This window comes from Maylandia zebra, linkage group LG17 (genome assembly GCF_041146795.1).
Source record: "Maylandia zebra isolate NMK-2024a linkage group LG17, Mzebra_GT3a, whole genome shotgun sequence".
Lineage (NCBI taxonomy): Eukaryota > Metazoa > Chordata > Actinopteri > Cichliformes > Cichlidae > Maylandia > Maylandia zebra.
Genome location: NC_135183.1, coordinates 36,869,506 through 36,895,037, shown reverse-complemented (window position 1 = coordinate 36,895,037; position 25,532 = coordinate 36,869,506). Strand labels below are relative to the sequence as shown.

Below are 25,532 nucleotides of genomic sequence, written 5' to 3'. Positions count from 1 at the left end.
TTAAATAATCAGGCCCATATCACCATATCACCCTATTAGAGCACTTCGCTCTCGCTCTGCAGGCCTACTTGTTGTTCCTATTTAAAAGTAGAATGGGAGGCAGAGCCTTCAGTTTTCAGGCCCCTCTTCTGTGGAACCAGCTTCCAGTTTGGATTCAGGAGACAGACACTATCTCTACTTTCAAGATTAGGCTTCAAACTTTCCTTTTTGCTAAAGCATATAGTTAGGGCTGGACCAGGTGACCCTGAATCCTCCCTTAGTTATGCTGCAATAGACGCAGGCTGCCGGGGATTCCCATGATGCATTGAGTTTTTCCTTTCCAGTCACCTTTCTCACTCACTATGTATTAACAGACCTCTCTGCATTGAATCATATCTGTTATTAACCTCTGTCTCTCTTCCACAGCATGTCTTTTATCCTGTCTTCCTTCTCTCACCCCAACCGGTCGCAGCAGATGGCCCCGCCCCTCCCTGAGCCTGGTTCTGCCGGAGGTTTCTTCCTGTTAAAAGGGAGTTTTTCCTTCCCACTGTCGCCAAAGTGCTTGCTCATAGGGGGTCATATGATTGTTGGGTTTTTCTCTGTATCTATGAAGCGCCTTGAGGCGACTTTTGTTGTGATTTGGCGCTATATAAATAAAATTGAATTGAATTGAATTGAAACACAGTGTAATTTGCAGAAATGAACCAAATCCCAGGACAAAGAGCACGTCCCTGTCTGACATCCACCAGCCACATGCATCCAGTTTTCTGATAGTTTTCTGGTGGTGGCACAAAGCACTATTGCTACCCAAGTGTTATGTGTTTGGGTTCAAACTCTAAATTCTAGACTTTATTCATTAACTTTGAGCTTAACCTGAAAGGATGCGTGCGCGCACCGTCTGGAATAATTTATCTTACAGTTTAATAGACTACCTGGAGGTGATGACACCGCCTTCCCAGTGATCTACAAAGCACTGCCTGATAAACGCTTTAGCTTTATTTCAGTTTTGCTCCGACTGATAAAATGTCTGGGGATGCTCACTTGCTCGTGGCAGCAGACTATGTGGTGTTTGCTGTCGTTCTGCTCCTGTCTGCTGCTGTTGGTTTTTATTACGCCTGGAGAAGCAGGAGACAAGGAAACTCCAGGGACTTTTTAACTGGGGGCCGAAAACTCAATGCCCTGGCTGTCTCCATGTCCCTCACTGCCAGCTACATGTCATCCGTCACTGTGCTCTCCAACCCAGCCGAGGTAACGTGTCGGGACTGTCCTGGATCTGCACTCAGCTTCCTCAGCGCACAAACATTTATTCAGAGCTTAAATTAGAATTTTATAAAATGCGTAAAACTGTGATTTCTGTGCATTAGAAGACGGCTGGAGTCAGCTAACCGAGCATTACTTTGAGTGCACCGCTTTCAATTTCAAACAAATCAAATAACGAATTTAAAGTTTTCGTGTTACTCACCAGAGTTCAGCACTGTTCATATGTTGCTCCAAAGCTCGTTCAGTATCAGCAGCATCAGAGTTTCAAATGATCTCCGGCAAAGTTTCACCAGCCAACCAGCTGTTTTGCTATTTTGTGTTTCCATAAATCTTTTTCAACCTGTCCGTAGGTGTATCGCTACGGAGCCATATTTGGCTATTTAAGTATTTCCTATGTAATAGCAGTGGTGTACACATCCGAAGTCTTTCTCCCAGTTTTCTACAGACTGGCCATCAACAGCACATATGAGGTAACTGTGGTTTTGTTTTCAACATTATTTTTGCTATATTTTAAACTGTTGGCTGGGCTACACCTGTCAGTAAGTGTACAAAGTACTAGCTTTGAATTGGAGGGAGTGAGGGGAACTAGAAGTTTCATGTATCAGTATCAATATGCGTCTTTTCTCTGTCTGGTCTCTGCCAAGTATCTGGAGCTGCGTTTCAGCAGAGCCACTCGTCTCCTGGGAATGCTGATCTTCTTTTTTAACGCAGTAAGAAGCCAGTGGTTCAATCTTTGTAGTGCTTTGACTTCTGCACATAAAACTACGTTGGTATCAGCAGAGACATGTTGTTGCTGTGACTTTCTAACTTTTTGCCACAGTTGCTCTACACTGGACTTGTAATTTATGCTCCAGCTCTGGCTTTGAACCAAGGTATGTCAGCTCCAGTTCACAGCAGTTAAGTTCGTGAAGGGATCTTGAACAAGAGTGTTTCCCCTGTTAATGAATTTCCCTTCTTTTTGCAGTGACTGGTATGAACCTGTGGGGTGGGATTATTTCGACAGCCACTGTTTGTACTTTGTATTGTGCACTGGTTAGTAAAACATTTATTACATACGACACACACACTGCAGTGCATCACATTGTCAGTCGAACCTCATCGAGCATCACTAAGCCAGGAACCTTAAGAGACCCCCACTTTCACATTCAGCAGAGATTAAATGAGAATATTTACATTTTCCTAAAATTCACGAGGTCCCCTTCCCATTTACCCTTTAAAACAAAATATCTCTCATTTAACATCACCTCTGATTTCTTGACGTTTTCATTTGGATGATTTAATTCAAATGATTTGTTTTGTTTCATGAAAAATATGTGCCCATTTTTAAAATTTGATGTTTTCACCTGCAATCACTAAGGGTCAAAAGTTGAAACCGTGATTGCATAATGTGTTGCGTCACCTGTTTTTTTTTTTTTCTAAAAGTCTGCAAACATTTGAAAGCTTAGAAACCAGTTGTTGTAGTTTACAGAGCACAGTGTTTTCTCATTCATGGGTAATCTAGGACTTCAGCTTTTCAACAGTCTCCACAAAAAATGTGACTCTTCAGACAGGACAAATTTTCACTTTGCTCCATTGCAGATTAAACAGAGGTATACAGCTGCCTGTGGATGCATTAGTTGTTAGTAATCTCTGGCACTTTTCCTTCGCCTGTCCATTGTCCTGTCCCCCCCTTATTAATGTACTTGTTACTGAAAAAAGTAACGTCGTTAGTGACGCCGTTATTCCCATCACTTGTGCTTTCTGAAAATGTTCTACTACAGAATACGGTCACATATTTCCACGTTATGCATTCTGTTCATTAATACAGCTTCCTAACCTTTTTGACAGAGATTTTTCTTGTTTTGTGGCGTTTGTTACAGGGTGGCCTGAAAGCTGTGGTGTGGACAGATGTTGTTCAGGTAGGGTTCTGGATCAAATAAAACGAAAAAAAAATACACAAATGCCTCCAAATAGTTGTGGTAGATGGCTGCCCCTTCCTGACGTTCACGTTTCTTCCTGTTAAAAGGGAGTTTTTTGGTTCACACTGCCATTTGATTGCTGGCGTTTTCTCTGGATTGTAGGGTCTTTATCTTACAATATAATGTCCTTTTGTTATGATTTGGAACCATATAAATATATTCCATTGCTATGTAAGTAAAACTGAATTAAATTGCAATCAGGTTTCAGTCTAATTTTATCGACACCACAGCCACGTTTGAGTCATGTCTTGATTCTTTGCAGTATTCATGTAAATTAGCAAGAATTTGATAACTGGGACCAAAATCTGTCAACATAGTTACAGAATACAGATCTGCCAACCAAACAAATCTCTGATTTTTCTTCCAGATTGGAATAATGTTTGCAGGCTACATGTCTGTTATAATCAAAAGTGTGATCTTAAAAGGAGGAATCTCCACTATCTTGTCAGATGCCCAAGAAGGAGGAAGAATTAACTTTGTGGAGTGAGTATATGTGTGTGTGTGTGTGTGTGTGTGTGTGTGTGTGTGTGTGTGTGTGTGTGTGTGTGTGTGTGTGTGTGTGTGTGTGTGCGTGTTATACTAAAATCATCCTTTCATTGTGTAATCCCAGCTTTGACATAAACCCTCTGAGAAGACACACTTTTTGGACACTAGTCATCGGAGGGACAGTTGGTTGGAGTGCAGTTTATGGGACCTACCAACCTCAAGTTCAGAGATACAACTCCTGCAAGAGCATTAAACATGCCAGATTGTGAGTGATTCAAAGGAATGTATTCCTTCCTTCCTGTTTAGCTTGCAAAACTAATAATTAAAATAATAATAATAAAAAAATTTTTTTAAAAAAGCAACAATATATGACACGTCTATTTCCACATCTATGTAAATTCTGATTCAGCCAAAGACACTACATTGGTGGGGTTTGCTGGCAAATGACACGTTCTTATCATAAACTCGGAAAAGATAGCTATGAAGCTATTATAAATGATGACATAATTTAATTTAATTTAATTTAATTTAATTTAATTTAATTTAATTATTTATTTCACACTTGGTCAACAGTTTCCACAGTTAGTTCTTTCAAACAAACCAACTACACTTTCTGTCAGTAAAGCACTGCAACCATGTGTGAAAAGGAGCAGGCAGAAGAATATATTCTTATTAAACCCTGCCCCCTATCTACAATCCAACTTATTTCGCAAGTGGGCACCAAAAGTCAAGGAACAAACTAACATTAACACTTATTTCCAGTCCTAACTCAAACCAAACAACAAATTTACAATCAGAATATACCACTCCACCAGGCACGTGCAGAGGGGGGGGCTAGAGGGGCTTGAGCACCCGCCCCTTTCCTGATGGGTGCCCTTTTGATAAGGCAACTTTTTAAAAAAAAAATTATTTTTTTTTATGTGTGTGTGCGTGCGGAGTCCTGTCTGTGCCCCTCAACAATAATATTTAACTATTAATCACAGTTTTGCTAAATAAAAGGATCTGGCTTGCATCAGTCACATGATCACATTTAACCAATGATCGCCCTCGACGGCAGAACGCGCTGGTTACGAGACGGGAACGAGCTCACAAAGAGCACGCGCATTTTTAGCGGTCCGGAGCTGTAGGAGAAACACAAGTTATCTCAGAGACACAGACTGATGCGACAAAACCAGTAAGTAGGTGTACAGCGTACACTGTAGTGTGTAGCACCCAGGAGTATTAGCTTATTACGTACACGTTGGTAAGATGTCTTGTGTCAAATGACGAACTGAAACAAACGAGCGTGCTGTGTGTGCAACAGCGCGACAAACATTACCTGTCCTTTTATTAACTGCACAGGTAGTGCTGGTCATAGCTGCTGGCTACCTGTGTAAGGCTGTCATGGGTCTGTAGCTCTGTCACCGTTTTAGGGAACATATTTAGTTTTAAAGTATTTAGAACATATTTAGTTTTAAAGTATTTAGAACATATTTAGTTTTAAAGTAAGTTTCCGGGCTTTTCCTGCCTTTCTGGAGGGATTATATTTCACTAAAAAACGATCTAATATGCATGTCCACATAATTATGCATTATAATAATTATAATACATTAAAAAAACACACGCTGTATTTTAAAGAACATACATTAAGAAGCAGATTATATTAGATTTATATTTTAAATAAGACAAAATTTGGATTTTACAGCAGTAAAATGATTGTATCTCTACAGTTTAAAAATGTAATAAGCTTTGCCCCTGCACAGAGTGGATAGTGAAACAAATGGAATCATCATAATGACATTATTTCATATTTATTACTTCCCCCTCCTCATTGCTTTATTATTGTAGCTCTAGTAATAAATAAATTAAAAAAAAAAGATTCTGGATCAGCACCATGATGCCCATAGTATATACAGTATTCTGAAGAAGGTCTAAAATGTCATTGTGTGTGCATGTGTGTGTTTTATTTAGATGGATTTTTAAAAAAAATATTACTCATGATATAACATTGTCCAGACATGCCTGGTAAGGACATGAGGAGGAAACAGCAGGAGCTGTGTGAGGCTACTAAAGGCAGTGCTATAACATTTTTCTGTCATCATTTTATTATAGATTAAGTGCAAGAGTTGTTAGGTGTGGATAATTAGATTATAGTTTATTGCAATAGCAAGTTGTGCCTTGTTCTCAGATAGACAGCAAGTGGAGAGTGATATATGAAATGATGGGATGGAAGGAAGAAGAGAAGCAAAGAGTGAATCACAGGCAGAGCCTAAATTATTTCTCACAGTTTTTTGTTGCCTTATGGTTCCAAGCGCTGTCACCAATCTTTGCATTTTGTTATTATCTCATGACACTTGTTTAATCAGCTACCATCTCTCCTATGGACTTTTTAATGTCTACAGTCTCAGATCAACACAGCCCTGCCCTTCCCATATTAGATTCTTGATGAATGTGTGTTGTTGTTATTCAACCTGGTTCAATGTGCCCCTTTTTAACTTTGAGCACCCGCCCCTTTAAACCTCTCTGCACGGCCCTACACTCCACATAGTAACGAGGAGAAAAGATAAGTAAATAAAATAAATGAAACAAAAAATAATGGATCCTTATTCAATTAACTCCAACTTCATTCACATTCTTCATATTGAGTTATCGTTTTAGACATCATCAGCATACAGTGATAAGAAATATAATCTCGTTTGCTATGCTACACTGATTTTTGTTTGCATACGTCACTTTTTCGTGTTGTGTTTTTTCAGAGCTCTCTTCATCAACGTGTTAGGCCTAGTTTGCACGCTGACATCGTCAGTGATTTCAGGGCTGTGTCTTTATTCGTTCTATAAGAACTGTGACCCATGGAAAGCTGGACAAGTTTCATCACCTGATCAGGTCCATACACATAAACAAAGAAACCACAGGATGTTTGTTTTTATTCAAGTTATTTTATGATCTTAAAATAAAAATCTTTTTTTCCTTTACAGCTGTTGCCTTATTTGGTGATGGATATCTTGGCAGATCACCAAGGTCTTCCAGGACTATTTTTTGCTGCAGTCTATTGTGCCTCTCTGAGGTTCATACAACATAATTTGATATATTTTTATTCATGTTGCATGTAACATTTAAAGCTGTGCCACATTTGAAGTGTCAGTTATGTCCATTAGTCCAGAGTAAACATGGTTCATTTCTTCATGTTCAGCACAGTTTCTACTTCAATCAACGCAATGGCTGCAGTGACCACGGAGGACCTGATCAAACCACGCATTAAACTATCTGAGAAAAAGCTTCTCTTAATCTCCAAAGGGCTGAGTAAATAACGAGTTTCCTATTGTTTGTTTATAACACAGACTGCATGTTATATTAGATTAATTACTGCTACATGGATGCGGCTGGTAGTCGATAAAAATGTCATTTTGTGATGTGATGTTTTTGCAGGTGTGTTTTTTGGAATTATATGCGTTGCCATGGCTGGACTGGCATCACTCATGGGACATATGATGCAGGTAGAGGGATCTGTTAATGCAGAGCTGTCAATGTGTTCAGGCAAACACATCCAGGAACGTTGTTGTTGTTTATTAGAAAGCATGTTAGTTACGTAAATAAGTAAATTTTTCACCTCAGTAAATACGACCATTCTTAAAGTGTTTTTTGAGCTGCAGGTCTCTTCAAACAGGCAGTGTCCATCATTGGTGGGGTCACTGGGGGTCCTTTACTCGGTCTGTTCAGTTTGGGTGTCCTCTGTCCATTTGTCAACTCCAAAGTAAGTCCATTCTCATTTTGGTATTTTCCTAAATCAACCTAACATCAATTTATCATCGTATAACATAGTACGGGAGCATTTTTCTTATTAACAGTATTAAAAAACACTTTATTAAATGCTTAATGTTTTAAAAAAAATGTTAACAGCAGGATAAAAATAATAATGACCAAACTCAGGGATGTGTGCTGAGTCCCCTGCTGTACGCTCTATACACTCACGACTGCACCCCCCACCCACCCATCCAACATTCGTATGCTGTAAATATTAACTTTAACAAGTTTGCTGATGACACAACTGTGATTGGGCTCATCACGACGGGAGATGAGTCTGCATACAGGGATGAAGTCGAAAATATGTCATCAAGGTGCAGCTGAAACAATCTGGTCGTCAATACCAAAAAAACCCCAAAGAAATAGTAGTTGACCTCAGAAGGAACAAATCTGACCCCCAGCCCATACACATTAATGGGGACTGTTTGGAGAGGGTCTCTGACTCCTGGGCCTGCACCTGGGTGGTGACCTGTCCTGGAAAACAAACACCACAGCTATGATCAAGTAGGCACAGCAGCGACTCCACTTCCTGAGCGTCCTGAAGAACAACGCCTTAGACAAGGAGCTGCTAGTGTCCTTCTACAGGTGCTCCATTGAAAGTACACTGACATACTGCATCCCAGTGTGGTTTGCCAGCAGTATTGCTTAGGAGTAAGCATCACTCCAGAGGGTCATCAACACAGCACAGAGGATCATCAGCTGTGATCAAGAGCTGTACTCTTCCCTGGAGGAGGTGTACAGGTCCTGCTGCCACAGGAAAGCCTACAGCATCCAGAAGGGCACATCCCACCCCACACATCACCTGTTCCAGCTGTTACCCTCAGGAAGGCGGTACTGGACAATTAAGGCCAAAACAAACAGACAGAAACAGCACATACGCCAGGGCTGTTGCATTTATACACTCGGGAGATAAGCCACTGCAAAAACACAACCTTCAACTGTGCAATATTTTTTTTCTATTTAACTGTGTAACATTCTTGTTCGTCTTTTAATTGTGCAATATTTCGAAGGAACTGTGCAATATTCTGAGGACTGAAGCACTGTGTGGCAACCGTATTCTCACGTGTACATTCTTGTATACAGACTTGTACGTACTATTTTTTTTTCTTTGTTTAAAATTTATTGTACATCTATACTTGTTCTGCCCTCGCACTTAACTAGGCAGACAGACAACCATCATCCCATGTAAAAAAAACCACACCGTTGTTCCTTTCTGGTGGATTTATTTGATTGGATGCATAGCATGGCTTTCTTGAAATACATGAATGGTAAAACTGTAAACAAACACAAAATATCCCATGTGAGCTAATATAAGCAAACATTCTTACAATTAGAAGATGCTATGACCTGTTACTATGCAAAGCAAAGCAGAACGAAACAAGCTAACAAGCTAACGTTAGCGGTTAGCTAGCGCTAATTAGCATTTAGGCTAATGACTAATAAAGCACATCATTGAGTCAATTTACTTTCTCAAAATATCACAAAAAACACACGGCAGTTAGTGCTAAACATTCACCGGTAAAACACAACATTACTACTTAAGAGGCAGCATAGACAGGCACAGGAGTAGCAAACTGTCCTTCTCCCGTTAGACAGGAAGTAATGAGAAGTAGCACTTCCGGTAGAATGTCAAAATAAAATGAACAGTGTGCCAGAAACGAATAAAGATTGCATGAACTTGTATAACACTACATAACATGAGTGGTGACTCTTAAGGAGCCAGAACAATACTTGTTTCTCTTAACAGTGCCCCCTTCCACTTGTACTGAATGGGTTTACATGCAGTTTTTGTTGTTCAAAAGCGCAATGGCAATAAAGATTCTGATATTTGTCCACAGGGAGGTCTATGTGGTCTCGTGACAGGATTGGCTGCAGCTGTCTCTGTGAGCATTATAGGGATGATATCCCCTTCTCCTCCTGAGATGACCCGACCTCTCTTTCTGAGCACTGAGGGTTGTAACTTTACTACTGGTAGCAGTTTCAATTGGACTACCCCACTGCCAACAGAACCAAGTCTTTTTACCACAACCCCAGGACAGAATACTGATGACATGTAAGTGTGGTCTGGTCTGTCTTGAATGAATGAAATATTGCCTGGTGAGATGGGATGACCGAGCTTTCCTATAATAAACGAAAGTATAGTAAAGTAAAAAAAGCCATATGATTTTAAAAAAGTGAGTAAAAGGCAGTGTTGTGAGGTCATTAATAATAATAATAATAATAATGATAATAAACCTGGTGGAAAGCATAAATGTGCCAAGTATCCTACTGCTGGTTTTTAGCCAAGCTCGCAGTGGCACTGTAGTCTTGTTGAATATATTTTTCATTTGCAAACTGTCTTCACAAATTCCTTTGTAGCCTTCAGAATACTTTCATAATATGGTGTAATTACATTAATAAGACATTTGTTAACAAGATATCTACTAATCTCTCACCACCAGACATGCGGTTCAGTGGCACTCTCCATCCTACCTTTACTTCTGTGTCATTGGAGGTTTAACATCTGTTATTGTTGGAATAATCATCAGTCTCTTGACAGGTAAAAAACAAATGAAATAAAATAAATAAAGATTTTGCCATTAATTACCTGTACTTGGGAATGGATCTGTGATCTCATTTTCTTATTGTTTCATAAGGACGTTTTGGTTTTGTTCTTCCACTCATCATTTCAGGGGGATTGAGGGAGACGGTGGACCCAAGACTTATGCTAATGAAAGAAGACACTCTTTCTTATCACCTGTTCAAACGTGTCAAAGATGGGGTACGTGCTGAAGAGCAAAGGTATCAAAAGCAACCGACTGATGACAGGCGCTCAATTCTGTCTTATACTTTTCCTTCCTTAGGTCATGGGAGGAACAGACAATGTTGGTCAGCCAAACAAGGAGGATGGAATCAATAAACCTGCAGTAGGGAAATTTGACAACAATACCCGTGTCTCATCTTTTTAATGACCGATACAGCTGAAGAATTTCACAACAAAGCTGCTGTAAAGCTCAAATCCAGGATTGTACTCATCTGACTTCATAAGAAATGAGACCAAAGGAACTGAGTTGTCAGCGAGACAATAATGTTTTTATTTTTCCAGTGACTCAGTAAAAAGTAGAAAGCACTTTCAAATATCTACTTGTGTACATGATGATTGCATGTTTCTATTGTTTAGATTAACACATTATTAATAAAAAGCCACATGATAAACATTTCAATTCAATTCAGTTTTATTTATACAGCGCCAAATCACAACAAAAGCTTCAAGGCACTTTATATTGTAAGGTAGACCCTACAATAATACATACAGAGAAAAACCCAACAATCATATGACCCCTGTGCAAGCGCTTTGGCGACAGAGGGAAGGAAAAACTCCATTTTAACAGGAAGAAACCTCCAGCAGAACCAGGCTCAGGGAGGGGCGGGGCCATCTGCTGCGATGGAGTGAAAGAAGGAAGACAGGATGAAAGACATGCTGTGGAAGGAATAGTCGGAATAGTTCAAACATAAGTGTTCCTCTCTTTCTGGAATGTTTGAATTTCTCTGACCAGGAGGGAAACGTAGACTTTAATGAAACATCCACAGGATACAATCCACACAAACAGGCAATGAATACATTCAAGGTAGTTTTGATGCTATTTATTATGAGTCACAAAGCTTTTTTAGCTTTGGTTTATTAACCCAAATGTCAAGAAACTCTGAAAGCTACAGTAATGGTGAAAAGAAATTACACCCTCTTTAATGGTATGGTTTTACATATTAGAGCAGCAAAAAATAATCTAGTGCTTAATGTATCTTAAAATTAATAAAATGCAACATCAGATGAACGACATCTGATGCACATACTGCATCATTTTATATCTGACAAAAACTAATCCACAATGCAGATTCAATGTGCGAAAAAATTAAATACACCCATACTAAATCCGTAGGAATTAGCAGGGTGTGTAGCAGCTGTGTGCTCCTAATTAAAAGCATTTGATTAACTGATTATCAGCAAGTGTGACCACCTCTATAAAAGCAGAAGCTTACAGGTCTGGAGCAGTGAGGTATGTGTTTTACACAATGCTAAGGAGGAGGAACATCAGCAATGACCTTAAAGAAGAAAAGAAATCCAAGAGCTACTCCTCAGGCTCTCTTTTTCATAAAAATGAACATGGCAGCATGGTTCAGGCTCACAAAGTGGAATCTGAACAAACCACAAGACGACGTGACCATTATCCTTCAGAAAGACAACAGCGCCACATATTTGCAAAAGTTAAACATAGCACTTCAACACAACCACCTCATGACAATTGTCAAGCCCGGTGGTGGAGAGGTTACAATTTGGGCTCTATTTCCAGCGACAGGACCCGGGCACCTTGCCGTCAGAGACAATCAAACTCCTCTGTATGCCAAAGTATTCAATAGTAAGATATGAAACCATCTTTCTGGCCAACAGTTAAAGCTTGGACCAAATTGTTTCATGAAATAACACCAGCTAGTCTATAACAGAATGGCCAAAAAAGAAGAGTCTGGTGTTGCAGTGGTCCAAACTCCAGACATCAGCTCAATTAAAACACTGTGGCAGGATCTTAGCAGAGCTCTGCATGAACAAATACCTGCAAACCGAAGCAATACTGAAAAGAGAAGGAGCCAAGATTCCTCCACAGGAATGTGAGAGACTGAATAAGTCCTCAAGAAAACATTATTTCAAGTTATTGCTACTAAAGGTGGGTCTACAACCTACTGAAAGATGCAGTGTAAGATTTCATAGCCCTATGAGAACCCCCCTTTTCAGAATCCAACTGTATCTTTTAAATGGCTGTGAGACTGACACCAGCACTGATCCACACAGGTGTGCACGCAGTTGTGTACACAGGTGTTCACTGTTCACAGACACAAACTACATCTTTCTTGGCTGCCACCTCAAAGCACATTGTGCGCTGTCGGTCCTGGGTGCTGCAAGACATCATCCAATATTTAATATTTACTGTTATTTACACTTAGCTAGATTAATGCGATGGTGCTGTGTTTATTATGTTGCTCTCTTTTTGCTTGTTTTCTCTTGTTTTCTTTTTTCCTTGACAGGTGATCCGGGAGATTTTTTTTCTTTTTAAGTGCCCTTTCTCACTGTCCCTGTTCCCCTTTGTTTTTCTTTTCCTTCATCTTTCTTTGTCCCTTTCCTATCCCTCAGCCATGTTTGTCCCATGTGTAACAACTGAAAATAAAATAAAATAAAATAAAATAAATAATAACAACAAAGGTCGATCAAGTGGACCAATACGGCAAGACTATGTAAAGTAAGGTAAAGTAAATCCGTTGGGTATCTTTGTTGGCCATTAGACATCAGTTCTAAGCGTCTAAAGAACCAAAACGGGACAGCCCTCCCCCTAATAAAAAAAAAGAAAAGAAAGAAAGAAAGAAAAAAAAATAAAAAATAAAAAAGAGATACATTTCAAAACTCAAATATTACATTAAATAAGCTTCAGTCAGTTGACAGAAAGATAGCTGCTTTAAAAAAAAAAAAGAAGTACACAACCTCTTTTACAAATTATGAATGTTACAATCTGGACACCTCCGTGTAAACACTGGGGTAACTCATCTGGTGAAACATTTTCTTTGAAATACCGTGATCCCTCGTTTATCGCGAAAGTTACGTTCTAAAAATAACCTGCGATAGGTGAAATCCACGTTTTAAGGCTGTAAAAACACCCACTACATTTTCAAACTTTTCTCTCTTGTTTAAACACTCAAAGTTCAAACCTTCGTAGAAAAAGAAATCCCGTATTATGGGATTAAACCAAAGGCACCCGCAGGTGCCTTTCACAGTGCAAAATGTTGATGTGTTTGTCGGGGAGAAAACTTACAAACATACAGTACAGCGCTTCAGAGTTTTTTTTTTTATGACACCGCACGAGGAGATTGATTGACAATGGTCTACAGCCAATCAGAGCGCAGAATACAATGCGCTGTTTAAAAAAAAAAGCATGCAAAAGGTGAACCGCGTTATTTGCATGTAATTGTGGGAAAATTCCATGAGATTACATTATTTTTACGGTAACTCACCGTACTCATGGAAACAGCTGTAAAATACAGCAAATGTAACAATTGGTGATGTTACTGAGATTATATTCACACACACATTCACACACTGGTGATGGCAGCTACATTGTAGCCACAGCCACCCTGGGGCGCACTGACAGAGGCGAGGCTGCCGGACACTGGCGCCACCGGGCCCTCTGACCACCACCAGTAGGCAACGGGTGAAGTGTCTTGCCCAAGGACACAACGACCGAGACTGCCCAAGCCGGGGCTCGAACCAGCAACCTTCCGATTACAAGGCGAACTCCCAACTCTTGAGCCACGATCACAATTTTTAACAGCCACACTAAAATTTAATTCCTTGAACTGAATGGAACCTCATATATTAATAAATGTATTTGTTTGTTCAAACAATGTGAAACATTATTAATACTATTAATTAATAGTATACTTGTAAGGTTAGTATTGTGATAGAGTCGAGTATATTTTAACTATACTCTTGTAGACATTATGACATTATGCTAGTGTAACGTGAGGGTTCACTAGATGGTTTGGAATCTCTCTGAATAATTAGGAACAGCAAGACGGAGACGGATAACTTTTTAGCAGCCTCTTTACTTTTAGCACACGGCAACAACAACCCACACTTCCTGTGTGCCGCCCTCATGAATACTTCACTGGCCTCTCAGAAGCCAGGAAATCTTACTCAGATCAAAACAGGGAAAACAACCAGGTAGATATAACACATACTTATTACTGGTTTGAACATGCATGTCTAAACATTCAAACATGTAAACATGTAAATATCAAAACACGTAACCACCAAATAGCTACATAACTAGCTTTATAACCTTTGTAAACACCTCTTTGTATATCAAATTAGATTTAAATTTACTTCTACACTTTACACTAGTACAATATGGTGAACAAAAAGTACATCTAAAAGTTAATTTCAAGAATACTGTTATGTACTAAAACGGGAGCCAATATAGTCCCAAGAAGCATTATTAGAATACGTACTAGGTAAGGTATACTTGGGGAATATGATTGAAGTATACTTATTTTTTGTATGGCCAGCAACAAAAACTAATGGCTACATTTAGAGTAATGTTTAAAAATGGCTTCATTTAGCAGGGTGTTCCTTTTTTTCTCTTCTTATTCTTTCTTATACTGGACCTTCATTTGTTTTGTATAAGGTGGTACTTTTTAAGACTCAAATAAAGCTGCAAAGCAGGAGAACAACATGGCCATCAACTATTCTGTGCTACAGATCCAGTTCGCTGCAGCACAGAGTAATGATGAGACCGTTAACATGTGCAACTTAGAAGTAGTCAGAGGTAACTGGATGTTCAATCAGGTTAAATGCAAGGTTGATTGGATTATATCTGAAGATCATATGCTATTCGTGATAACTCTGCTAGACTCCAAATTGCTCATCCATGCGGGAGTATCTCAAAATTAAATGAAACCACTTAACACTTTTTCCCTAAAACGGACTGGCATGGGACACATTAAAGTTTGATCGGAACCTGCTAATCAGTCTGAAGGTAAGTGTTTTTTCACTTATTCGAGAGAAGTCCGAAATGCGTTCTTATTACTGTTTGTTTTGACTTTTAAGCTACCCTACCAGGATATTTTCATTCAAATGCTAAGTCAAAATGTCAATATCTATGAATGTGGAGACTCAAAAGACTAGTTTGGTAATAGTTGCCGATGGATTTATGAGACTTGATAGAAACTTGGACGTTTCCAGCAGGTGAATCGGTGAACTAGGTTGCGCCCAAATGCTTAAAGCTGTTAGCTGGTCAGTGTTTTCAGGTGTGCTTGTACTACCTGTATGGTGCGGAGTGCTGACTAAGTCATGTTAAACCCATTAAAGCGTCGAGCTCAAATATCTTTTCATTTTTCTGCACTGTTCTCTTGTCGGCACACATTTTCTGTTTATTGAAGCTTTTTGTGAATAATTTTGATCATGTAAAAACTGGGAATTGGTCCCTATTGACAATACTCTTATTTTTTGCATTGCATATGCCACTTAGGAAAGGTAATTGGTCACTGAACTTTTTGCAACTATGTGTATTTCTAAATTTTGTGGCTTCAGTGCACGCAAATTTATATTGTTCAGTTTGCATGTTAAAAGCCTGCCAAGCACCCCAAGGCTGATTATGCTTGGTAAGAAGTCATTCATGAAATAGAGCTGATTAGACCATATTAAAATTTCTGTTTGGCACAGGAGCTTTTCGTGGACACAGGTATCCAGCCTCTGTTTTGTTAGCTCAAATTTCTGTGATTTCCTTTATAAACCAAGGTTGTTGGACATGTGTCTCAGTGAATCCAGCAAAGTAACAATATCAAATTTCCCATTACATATTACTGATCAACATAGTAGTCTAGCTACACCAACAGCAGAAATACTGAAGTCAATACTGTAAAGTTTAACAGCAGCACAAACTATAACTCCAAAATAACCATACAGTTGATTCATCTCCGGTAATTTAACTGGGCTGACTCTTTGTTAGGTGTGTTTAATGTGCAAAATAATTCCCAATTATGTACAATTATAATATTTTAAAATGGACTTATGTACATAAGGCCATTAATAATTAACTGTACATAGCTATTTGCTTTATGACTATTTAGACAGTGTGAAGAAGTGAAGTATTGAAATTATTTTATGTTGCATAATGACAACATGTTGCCCCTGTACATTTAAGGACAAAGTTCAATGACCGCCACCTGCTGGATGGTGAGTGCAGAGGGCCGTGTAATTGTTGAGCTGGACAAAGAGAACATCTTTGCTGATGCAATGTCAGTCTTCTTTGGTTCATTCTATGTATTGAACCTGGAATACCAGGAGTCAGCGTGTGCAAGGTTTTTTGTAAGGATAAACCCTGATGAAGCGCCTTGAGGCGACTTTTGTTGTGATTTGGCGCTATATAAATAAAATTGAATTGAACTGAATTGAAGAGGGAACAAAATGTACCTCCAAGGTTGGGACAAGCAGAAGGACTGAAGCGAAAGGTTGTTCACATTAACCCTCATGTCACAACTTTCCTCCAGCAGCTTACTGAATTTGAGTGGAGAACTTCAAATTAGGTAACTGTTTTTGCCATTTTTAGTGAATTTCTTGTATAATTTAAGTGTCCAATGTGTTGTTACCCGTGTTTCCACAGATGATCCATGGCCCATGCTTTCTGGACATTTACACAAGACGAACAACAATGAAGACAAGCTCTCTTGCCATCTTGCAAGACGCTGTCTCTGTCCAATAGGTTTTTTTGAGTGCGACAGTTTTGATTTTTTTCCCTTCTTTTACCCGTTTGTTAAAAATTATTTCAGCTACTTACACTTTAATTGTCACATGTATTGGCTCACCCTACAAATCAATGAACTCAGTCCACAAAGCAAGATCAGGGTTCAGTGCAGGACAGTCAAGTTACTTCACACCACACACCCTTATCCATGTCCTTGTGGACCCTGTTTTGTGCATTGATTTGGTGGTGTGAGCCAGTATTTTGGACAAAAGGCAGAAGTGTGGGGCTTGATATTATATTCATTACAATTCAGTTTATTTGTATGGTGCCAACAAAATGAATGCCAAGGCACTTCACATTGTAGGTTTAAGACCCTACAAAATATAACTAAGAAAACCCAACACTTGAGCATATGTTGTCTGCCATGATATGGATATGACATAATATCGTTATTGTTTGTACAACCATCTGAGGAAATAATGTATTACATGGTTTAGTAAAAACAAGTGCTTCCTCAATGAAAATATGTTTTCAGTTCTTTTCAGCTTTTGATTTTGGAAATGTGTATTTCAGCAGGGAAAAATCAGAATTGAAATAAAGTGGTGCAAAGCACATGAATTATATTTTGTGTGTGTCTATCTATCTATCTATCTATCTATCTATCTATCTATCTATCTATCTATCTATCTATCTATCTATCTATCCATCCATCCATCCATCCATCCATCCATCCATCCATTTTTTTGGAATCCTCCAGTCTCTTACAGTATGTTACTGTTAACTGAAATTACGGTAAATTACGACCTGTTAAACAGTAAATGACCGCCTGTTGGGACACGGTATCCTCTAGCAGAGATGAATATTTTTGGTACTGATGCGTGATAACGGTAAGTTACTGGTTAATATATTGCAGTTTATTACCTTGCAGCGGGCTTACAGTGACAAACCGTGAATAAACGGTAGTATACCAATGTCTTAATCACAGTATGATGTTACTTTGTTGACGTAATTTACGACATAACGACATAACAGTATCTCACTGGCGACAGTGACGCCGTGATGTCGTTATGTCGTAAAAAAGGCTACGGTGCGTTACCATAATTTGTCCAAGAGTATTATACCACACCAGCAAAAAACGGTATCATCCTGCAGAACGGAAAGCTACCGTAACACGGCGTCACGGTATGATGCTGGCAACAGTGACGCCAGTATGTTACCGTAAAGTGGCGATGAAAAGTCTAACAGTGTACTTTGTTACTTCCCACCTCTGGGCCACATAGTTTACTTAATGCAGCTTGTTTCCCAGCTGTTTCCATCACTTAAATGATAACTGATAAATAAACAATGATGATAATTGTCAAATGTTAAGTGCATGATTTGCAGACATTTTAATAACTTTTATTAAACTCAGCACAGTCTCATCCATCACCAACACAAATGATCAAGCCAAATGTCACACTGACTGACAGTCAATTGCTTTACATCCCTAGAGCACTGAGTACGTACCTGATCTGTTCACAGTACATGATGAACTCTGTCCTTTGAGCACTGGTATGTGACTGAGGCTAAAGCTGAATTAGTTAATAAATCTTCACGATTAAAATGTCAGTTGTTACACGATGTTGTTGCAGGTTGCGGTATCGGAGTGTTGTGTGTTTCTATAGCTGACCTGGTAGTGAGAACGGGTTGCAACTCCACAATATGTCTGTGACTTTTTCCTCCTGCCTTGATTTCATTACATATGTATGATCAGATAATTTGTCTGCAGCACTCCTATCATGGTTGAGGCCACATTCAAAACATTGAGCCAACTTAAATGTTGAGTCACTTGGGAAACATCTCCCCAAGTTAACAAGACTTGCTCTGGGAAAACTGTGAAACTTATTGAAATACAGTTAAAAGTCCAAAGTTTATGCTGCTCACTTTTCCTAAAGATATCACGTGGGGCAGAGTCTTAAACAGGTGTAATAAAGGCGCTTAGGAGGCCATAGCAGTGTGTCTTAAATGCAATAACTGATTATCAAACCTTCAAATATCACAGAGGGTTTTATGTGTTTCTGTTCTAACTCTAACTTCTAAACTTTATTCATTAACTTTGAGTGTCAAGTTAACCTGAAAGGACGCGTGCGCGCACCGTCTGGAATAATTTATCTTACAGTTCAATAGAGTACCTGGAGGTGATGACACCGCCTTCCCAGTGATCTACAAAGCACTGCCTGATAAACGCTTTAGCTTTATTTCAGTTTTGCTCCGACTGATAAAATGTCTGGGGATGCTCACTTGCTCGTGGCAGCAGACTATGTGGTCTTTGCTGTCGTTCTGCTCCTGTCTGCTGCTGTTGGTTTTTATTACGCCTGGAGAAGCAGGAGACAAGGAAACTCCAGGGACTTTTTAACTGGGGGCCGAAAACTCAATGCCCTGGCTGTCTCCATGTCCCTCACTGCCAGCTACATGTCATCCGTCACTGTGCTCTCCAACCCAGCCGAGGTAACGTGTCGGGACTGTCCTGGATCTGCACTCAGCTTCCTCAGCGCACAAACATTTATTCAGAGCTTAAATTAGAATTTTATAAAATGCGTAAAACTGTGATTTCTGTGCATTAGAAGACGGCTGGAGTCAGCTAACCGAGCATTACTTTGAGTGCACCGCTTTCAATTTCAAACAAATCAAATAATGAATTTAAAGTTTTCGTGTTACTCACCAGAGTTCAGCACTGTTCATATGTTGCTCCAAAGCTCGTTCAGTATCAGCAGCATCAGCGTTTCAAATGATCTCCGGCAAAGTTTCACCAGCCCGACTCTGATACTGTTTTGCTATTTTGTGTTTCCATAAATCTTTTTCAACCTGTCCGTAGGTGTATCGCTACGGAGCCATATTTGGCTATTTAAGTATTTCCTATGTAATAGCAGTGGTGTACACATCCGAGGTCTTTCTCCCAGTTTTCTACAGACTGGCCATCAACAGCACATATGAGGTAACTGCGGTTTTGTTTACAACATTATTTTAGCTATATTTTAAACTGTTGGCTGGGCTACACCTGTCAGTAAGTGTACAAAGTACTAGCTTTGAATTGGAGGGAGTGAGGGGAACTAGAAGTTTCATGTATCAGTATCAATATGCGTCTTTTCTCTGTCTGGTCTCTGCCAAGTATCTGGAGCTGCGTTTCAGCAGAGCCACTCGTCTCCTGGGAATGCTGATCTTCTTTTTTAACGCAGTAAGAAGCCAGTGGTTCAATCTTTGTAGTGCTTTGACTTCTGCACATAAAACTACGTTGGTATCAGCAGAGACATGTTGTTGTTGTGACTTTCTAACTCTTTGCCACAGTTGCTCTACACTGGACTTGTAATTTATGCTCCAGCTCTGGCTTTGAACCAAGGTATGTCAGCGCCAGTTCACAGCAGTTAAGTTCGTGAAGGGATCTTGAACAAGAGTGTTTCCCCTGTTAATGAATTTCCCTTCTTTTTGCAGTGACTGGTATGAACCTGTGGGGTGGGATTATTTCGACAGCCACTGTTTGTACTTTGTATTGTGCACTGGTTAGTAAAACATTTATTACATACGACACACACACTGCAGTGCATCACATTGTCAGTCGAACCTCATCGAGCATCACTAAGCCAGGAACCTTAAGAGACCCCCACTTTCACATTCAGCAGAGATTAAATGAGAATATTTACATTTTCCTAAAATTCATGAGGTCCCCTTCCCATTTACCCTTTAAAACAAAATATCTCTCATGTAACATCACCTCTGATTTCTTGACTTTTTCATTTGGATGATTTAATTCAAATGATTTGTTTTGTTTCATGAAAAATATGTGCCCATTTTTAAAATTTGATGTTTTCACCTGCAATCACTAAGGGTCAAAAGTTGAAACCGTGATTGCATAATGTGTTGCGTCACCTGTTTTTTTTTTTCTAAAAGTCTGCAAACATTTGAAAGCTTAGAAACCAGTTGCTGTAGTTTACAGAGCACAGTGTTTTCTCATTCATGGGTAATCTAGGACTTCAGCTTTTCAACAGTCTCCACAAAAAATGTGACTCTTCAGACAGGACAAATTTTCACTTTGCTCCATTGCAGATTAAACAGAGGTATACAGCTGCCTGTGGATGCATTAGTTGTTAGTAATCTCTGGCACTTTTCCATAGCTTGTCCTTTGTCCTGTCCCCCCCTTATTAATGTACTTATTACTGAAAAAAGTAACGTCGTTAGTGACGCCGTTATTCCCATCACTTGTGCTTTCTGAAAATGTTCTACTACAGAATACGGTCACATATTTCCACGTTATGCATTCTGTTCATAAATACAGCTTCCTAACCTTTTTGACAGAGATTTTTCTTGTTTTGTGGCGTTTGTTGCAGGGTGGCCTGAAAGCTGTGGTGTGGACAGATGTTGTTCAGGTAGGGTTCTGGATCAAATAAAACGAAAAAAAATACACAAATGCCTCCAAATAGTTGTGGTAGATGGCTGCCCCTTCCTGACGTTCACGTTTCTTCCTGTTGAAAGGAGATTTTTTGTTCACACTGCCATTTGATTGCTGGCGTTTTCTCTGGATTGTAGGGTCTTTATCTTACAGTATAATGTCCTTTTGTTATGATTTGGAACCATATAAATATATTCCATATTCTATGTAAGTAAAACTGAATTAAATTGCAATCAGGTTTCAGTCTAATTTTATCGACACCACAACCACGTTTGAGTCATGTCTTGATTCTTTGCAGTATTCATGTAAATTAGCAAGAATTTGATAACTGGGACCAAAATCTGTCAACATAGTTACAGAATACAGATCTGCCAACCAAACAAATCTCTGATTTTTCTTCCAGATTGGAATAATGTTTGCAGGCTACATGTCTGTTATAATCAAAAGTGTGATCTTAAAAGGAGGAATCTCCACTATCTTGTCAGATGCCCAAGAAGGAGGAAGAATTAACTTTGTGGAGTGAGTATATGTGTGTGTGTGTGTGTGTGTGTGTGTGTGTGTGTGTGTGTGTGTGTGTGTGTGTGTGTGTGTGTGTGTGTGTTATACTAAAATCATGCTTTCATTTTGTAATCCCAGCTTTGACATAAACCCTCTGAGAAGACACACTTTTTGGACACTAGTCATCGGAGGGACATTTGGTTGGAGTGCAGTTTATGGGACCTACCAACCTCAAGTTCAGAGATACAACTCCTGCAAGAGCATTAAACATGCCAGATTGTGAGTGATTCAAAGGAATGTATTCCTTCCTTCCTGTTTAGCTTGCAAAACTAATAATTAAAATAATAATAATTAAAAAAACACCAATAAACAACGATATATGACACGTCTATTTCCACATCTATGTAAATTCTGATTCAGCCAAAGGCACAACATTGGTGGGGTTTGCTGGCAAATGACACGTTCTTATCATAAACTCGGAAAAGATAGCTATGATAAATGATGACATCATCAGCATACAGTGATAAGAAATATAATCTCGTTTGCTATGCTACACTGATTTTTGTTTGCATGCTTCACTTTTTCGTGTTGTGTTTTTTCAGAGCTCTCTTCATCAACGTGTTAGGCCTAGTTTGCACCCTGACATCGTCAGTGATTTCAGGGCTGTGTCTTTATTCGTTCTATAAGAACTGTGACCCATGGAAAGCTGGACAAGTTTCATCACCTGATCAGGTCCATACACATAAACAAAGAAACCACAGGATGTTTGTTTTTATTCAAGTTGTTTTGTGATCTTTCAATAAAGTTTTTTTTTCCTTTACAGCTGTTGCCTTATTTGGTGATGGATATCTTGGCAGATCACCAAGGTCTTCCAGGACTATTTTTTGCTGCAGTCTATAGTGCCTCTCTGAGGTTCATACAACATAATTTGATATATTTTTATTCATGTTGCATGTAACATTTAAAGCTGTGCCACATTTGAAGTGTCAGTTATGTCCATTAGTCCAGAGTAAACATGGTTCATTTCTTCATGTTCAGCACAGTTTCTACTTCAATCAACGCAATGGCTGCAGTGACCATGGAGGACCTGATCAAACCACGTATTAAACTATCTGAGAAAAAGCTTCTCTTGATCTCCAAAGGGCTGAGTAAATAACAAGTTTCCTGTTGTTTGTTTATGATATACAGTGGGGCAAAAGAGTATTTAGTCAGCCACCAATTGTGCAAGAGAGGCCTGTAATTTTCATCATAGGTATATCTCAACTATGAGAGACAAAATGAGAAAACCTTGTGAAGATTTACAGAAAACGTTTGACCTCTGTCATTGCCAACAAATGGTATATAACAAAGTATTGAGATGAACTTTTGTTGTTGACCAAATACTTATTTTCCACCATAATTTGCAAATAAATTCTTTAAAAATCTATGATGAAAATTACAGTCCTCTCATGTTTTTAAGTGGGAGAACTTGCAAAATTGGTGGCTGACTAAATGCTTTTTTTTGCCCCAGTGTAAGCTGCATGTTATGTTAGATTAAACTAATCTCTGTTTTGTGGATGTGGCTGGTAGTCGATAAAAATGTCATTTTGTGATGTGATGTTTTTGCAGGTGTGTTTTTTGGAATTGTCTGCGTTGCTATGGCTGGACTGGCATCACTCATGGGACATATGATGCAGGTAGAGGGATCTGTTAATGCAGAGCTGTCAGTGTTTTCAGGCAAACACATTCAGGAACGTTGTTGTTGTTTATTAGAAAGCACCTCACCTCAGTAAATTCAACCATTTTTAAAGTGTTTTTTGAGCTGCAGGTCTCTTCAAACAGGCAGTGTCCATCATTGGTGGGGTCACTGGGGGTCCTTTACTCGGTCTGTTCAGTTTGGGTGTCCTCTGTCCATTTGTCAACTCCAAAGTAAGTCCATTCTCATTTTGGTATTTTCATTTGAAAATTTCTACCTCCAGGGATCTCAAAATCTGGCCAAAATCAGCCCTTGGTAGCATGAAAGAATCGACATTTGTATCATTGTTTCAACTGTATTGCATCAACCTGTCATCATATAACATAGTGCAGGGAGCATTTTTTTCTTATACGGTATTTACAGTATAAAAAGCCACCCTTATTAATGTTCAATGTTTAAAAAATGTTAACGGCATGAAAAAAAATAACAATTACCAAATACCTTTAAAAACCAACTATAATCTTTATATTTTTTTATTTATTTATTTTTGTTTGTTTGTTTTTACTGCATAGCTGTAAAACCCCATCAATTGACCCTGTTCAGTGGAACCAACTCGCAGGATTTTATAATTTGTTGAGATTGAGCTTTTTGAGCTTATTGTTAAGATTGGATCAGGTGCTGAGCCGTCTCTTGGTTGCGCGGCGTTGATGGGGGCTTGCTGGTTGAGCATTTCCACTTCCACTCTCTGTGGTTACACACCACTTTGTAACAAATCATTAGTTATTATTCATCATCTAGTTATAATCCATCTCTCTGGATTGTAGGGCCTTTACCTTAAAATATAAAGTGCCTCCAACCAAGTTTTTGTTGTGATTTGGAACTGTATAAATGAACTCAGAAATCATCCGTTTTCGCTTACATAGTTCTGCTGTCAAACTGAAAATAATATTGAAAAATGAGCCTGAGCGTTGAGTGACACTCGACTCTGACAAACATTTTTGACTGTTGGTCTATGTAATATATATTTCATGAAGCTCCTTATATTTGTCCACAGGGAGGCCTATGGGGCCTCGTGGCAGGTTTGGCTGTAGCTGTGTCTGTGACCATTGGAGAATTGATATCCCCTTCTCCTCCTGAGATGACCCGACCTCTCTCGCTGAGCACTGAGGGTTGTAAATTTACTTCTGGTGGCAGTCTCAATTGGACTACCCCACTGCCAACAGAACCAAGTCTTTTTACCACAACCCCAGGACAGAATACTGATGACATGTAAGTGTGGTTCAGTCTGTGTTAGATCAATTAATATAATATTGCCTGGTGAGATGGGATGACCGAGCTTTCCTATAATATAAATAAAGGGCATATGAGAAAAAACTAATTTCTCTCACCACCAGACATGCGGTTCAGTGGCACTCTCCATCCTACCTTTACTTCTGTGTCATTGGAGGTTTAACAGCTATTATTGTTGGAATAATCATCAGTCTCTTGACAGGTAAGAAAAAAAGAAAAGATTTTGCCATTGGAACTGTGATATCATTTTCTTATTGTTTCTTCCACTTATCATTTCAGGGGGATTGAGGGAGACGGTGGACCCAAGACTTATGCTAATGAAAGAAGACACTCTTTCTTATCACCTGTTCAAACGTGTCAAAGATGGGGTACGTGCTGAAGAGCAAAGGTATCAAAAGCAACAGACTGAAGACAGGTGCTCAATTCTGCCTTGTACTTTTCCTTCCTTAGGTCATGGGAGGAACAGACAATGTTGGTCTGCCAAACAAGGAGGATGGAATCAATAAACCTGCAGTAGGGAAAATTGACAACGATATCCGTGTCTCATCTTTTTAACGACCGATACAGCTGAAGACAGAGCTGCTGCAATGCTCAAATCCAGGATTGTAATCACCTTACTTCATAAGAAATGAGACCAAAGGAACTGAGTTGTCAGCGAGACAATCGTGCTTTTATTTTTCCAGTGATTCAGCAAAAAGTAGAAAGCACTTCTCTCAAATATCTACTTGTGTACAATGATGATTTCTGTCTGTATTGTTTAGATTAACACATTATTAATAAAAAGCCACATGATAAACATTTCAATTCAATTCAATTTTATTTATGCAGCGCCAAATCACAGCAACAGTCACCTCAAGGTGCTTTATATTGTAAGGTAGACCCTACAATAATACATACAGAGAAAAACCCAACAGTCA

At 39.1% G+C, this 25,532-nt stretch overlaps 2 protein-coding genes across 2 annotated transcripts; both read left to right on the top strand.

Moving 5' to 3' along the window:
• Positions 1–914: 914 nt before the first annotated feature.
• On the top strand, positions 915–10,663 carry LOC106674572 (sodium-coupled monocarboxylate transporter 1). The gene is made up of 17 exons (XM_024805722.2): positions 915–1,227; positions 1,590–1,709; positions 1,884–1,949; positions 2,060–2,111; positions 2,204–2,271; positions 3,099–3,137; positions 3,565–3,680; positions 3,808–3,948; positions 6,419–6,548; positions 6,641–6,729; positions 6,856–6,965; positions 7,092–7,159; positions 7,330–7,416; positions 9,305–9,519; positions 9,908–10,005; positions 10,139–10,227; positions 10,310–10,663. Exons 1-17 carry the CDS (start codon positions 1,003–1,005, stop codon positions 10,412–10,414), a joined length of 1,818 nt encoding a protein of 605 aa, XP_024661490.2. The 5' UTR covers positions 915–1,002; the 3' UTR covers positions 10,415–10,663.
• An 8,229-nt stretch (positions 10,664–18,892) lies between these two features.
• LOC101484061 (sodium-coupled monocarboxylate transporter 1) lies at positions 18,893–25,419 on the top strand. The gene is made up of 17 exons (XM_024805721.2): positions 18,893–19,216; positions 19,584–19,703; positions 19,878–19,943; positions 20,054–20,105; positions 20,198–20,265; positions 21,091–21,129; positions 21,556–21,671; positions 21,789–21,929; positions 22,253–22,382; positions 22,474–22,562; positions 22,689–22,798; positions 23,259–23,326; positions 23,472–23,558; positions 24,380–24,594; positions 24,720–24,817; positions 24,895–24,983; positions 25,066–25,419. Exons 1-17 carry the CDS (start codon positions 18,992–18,994, stop codon positions 25,168–25,170), a joined length of 1,818 nt encoding a protein of 605 aa, XP_024661489.2. The 5' UTR covers positions 18,893–18,991; the 3' UTR covers positions 25,171–25,419.
• The last annotated feature ends 113 nt before the right edge of the window (positions 25,420–25,532 follow it).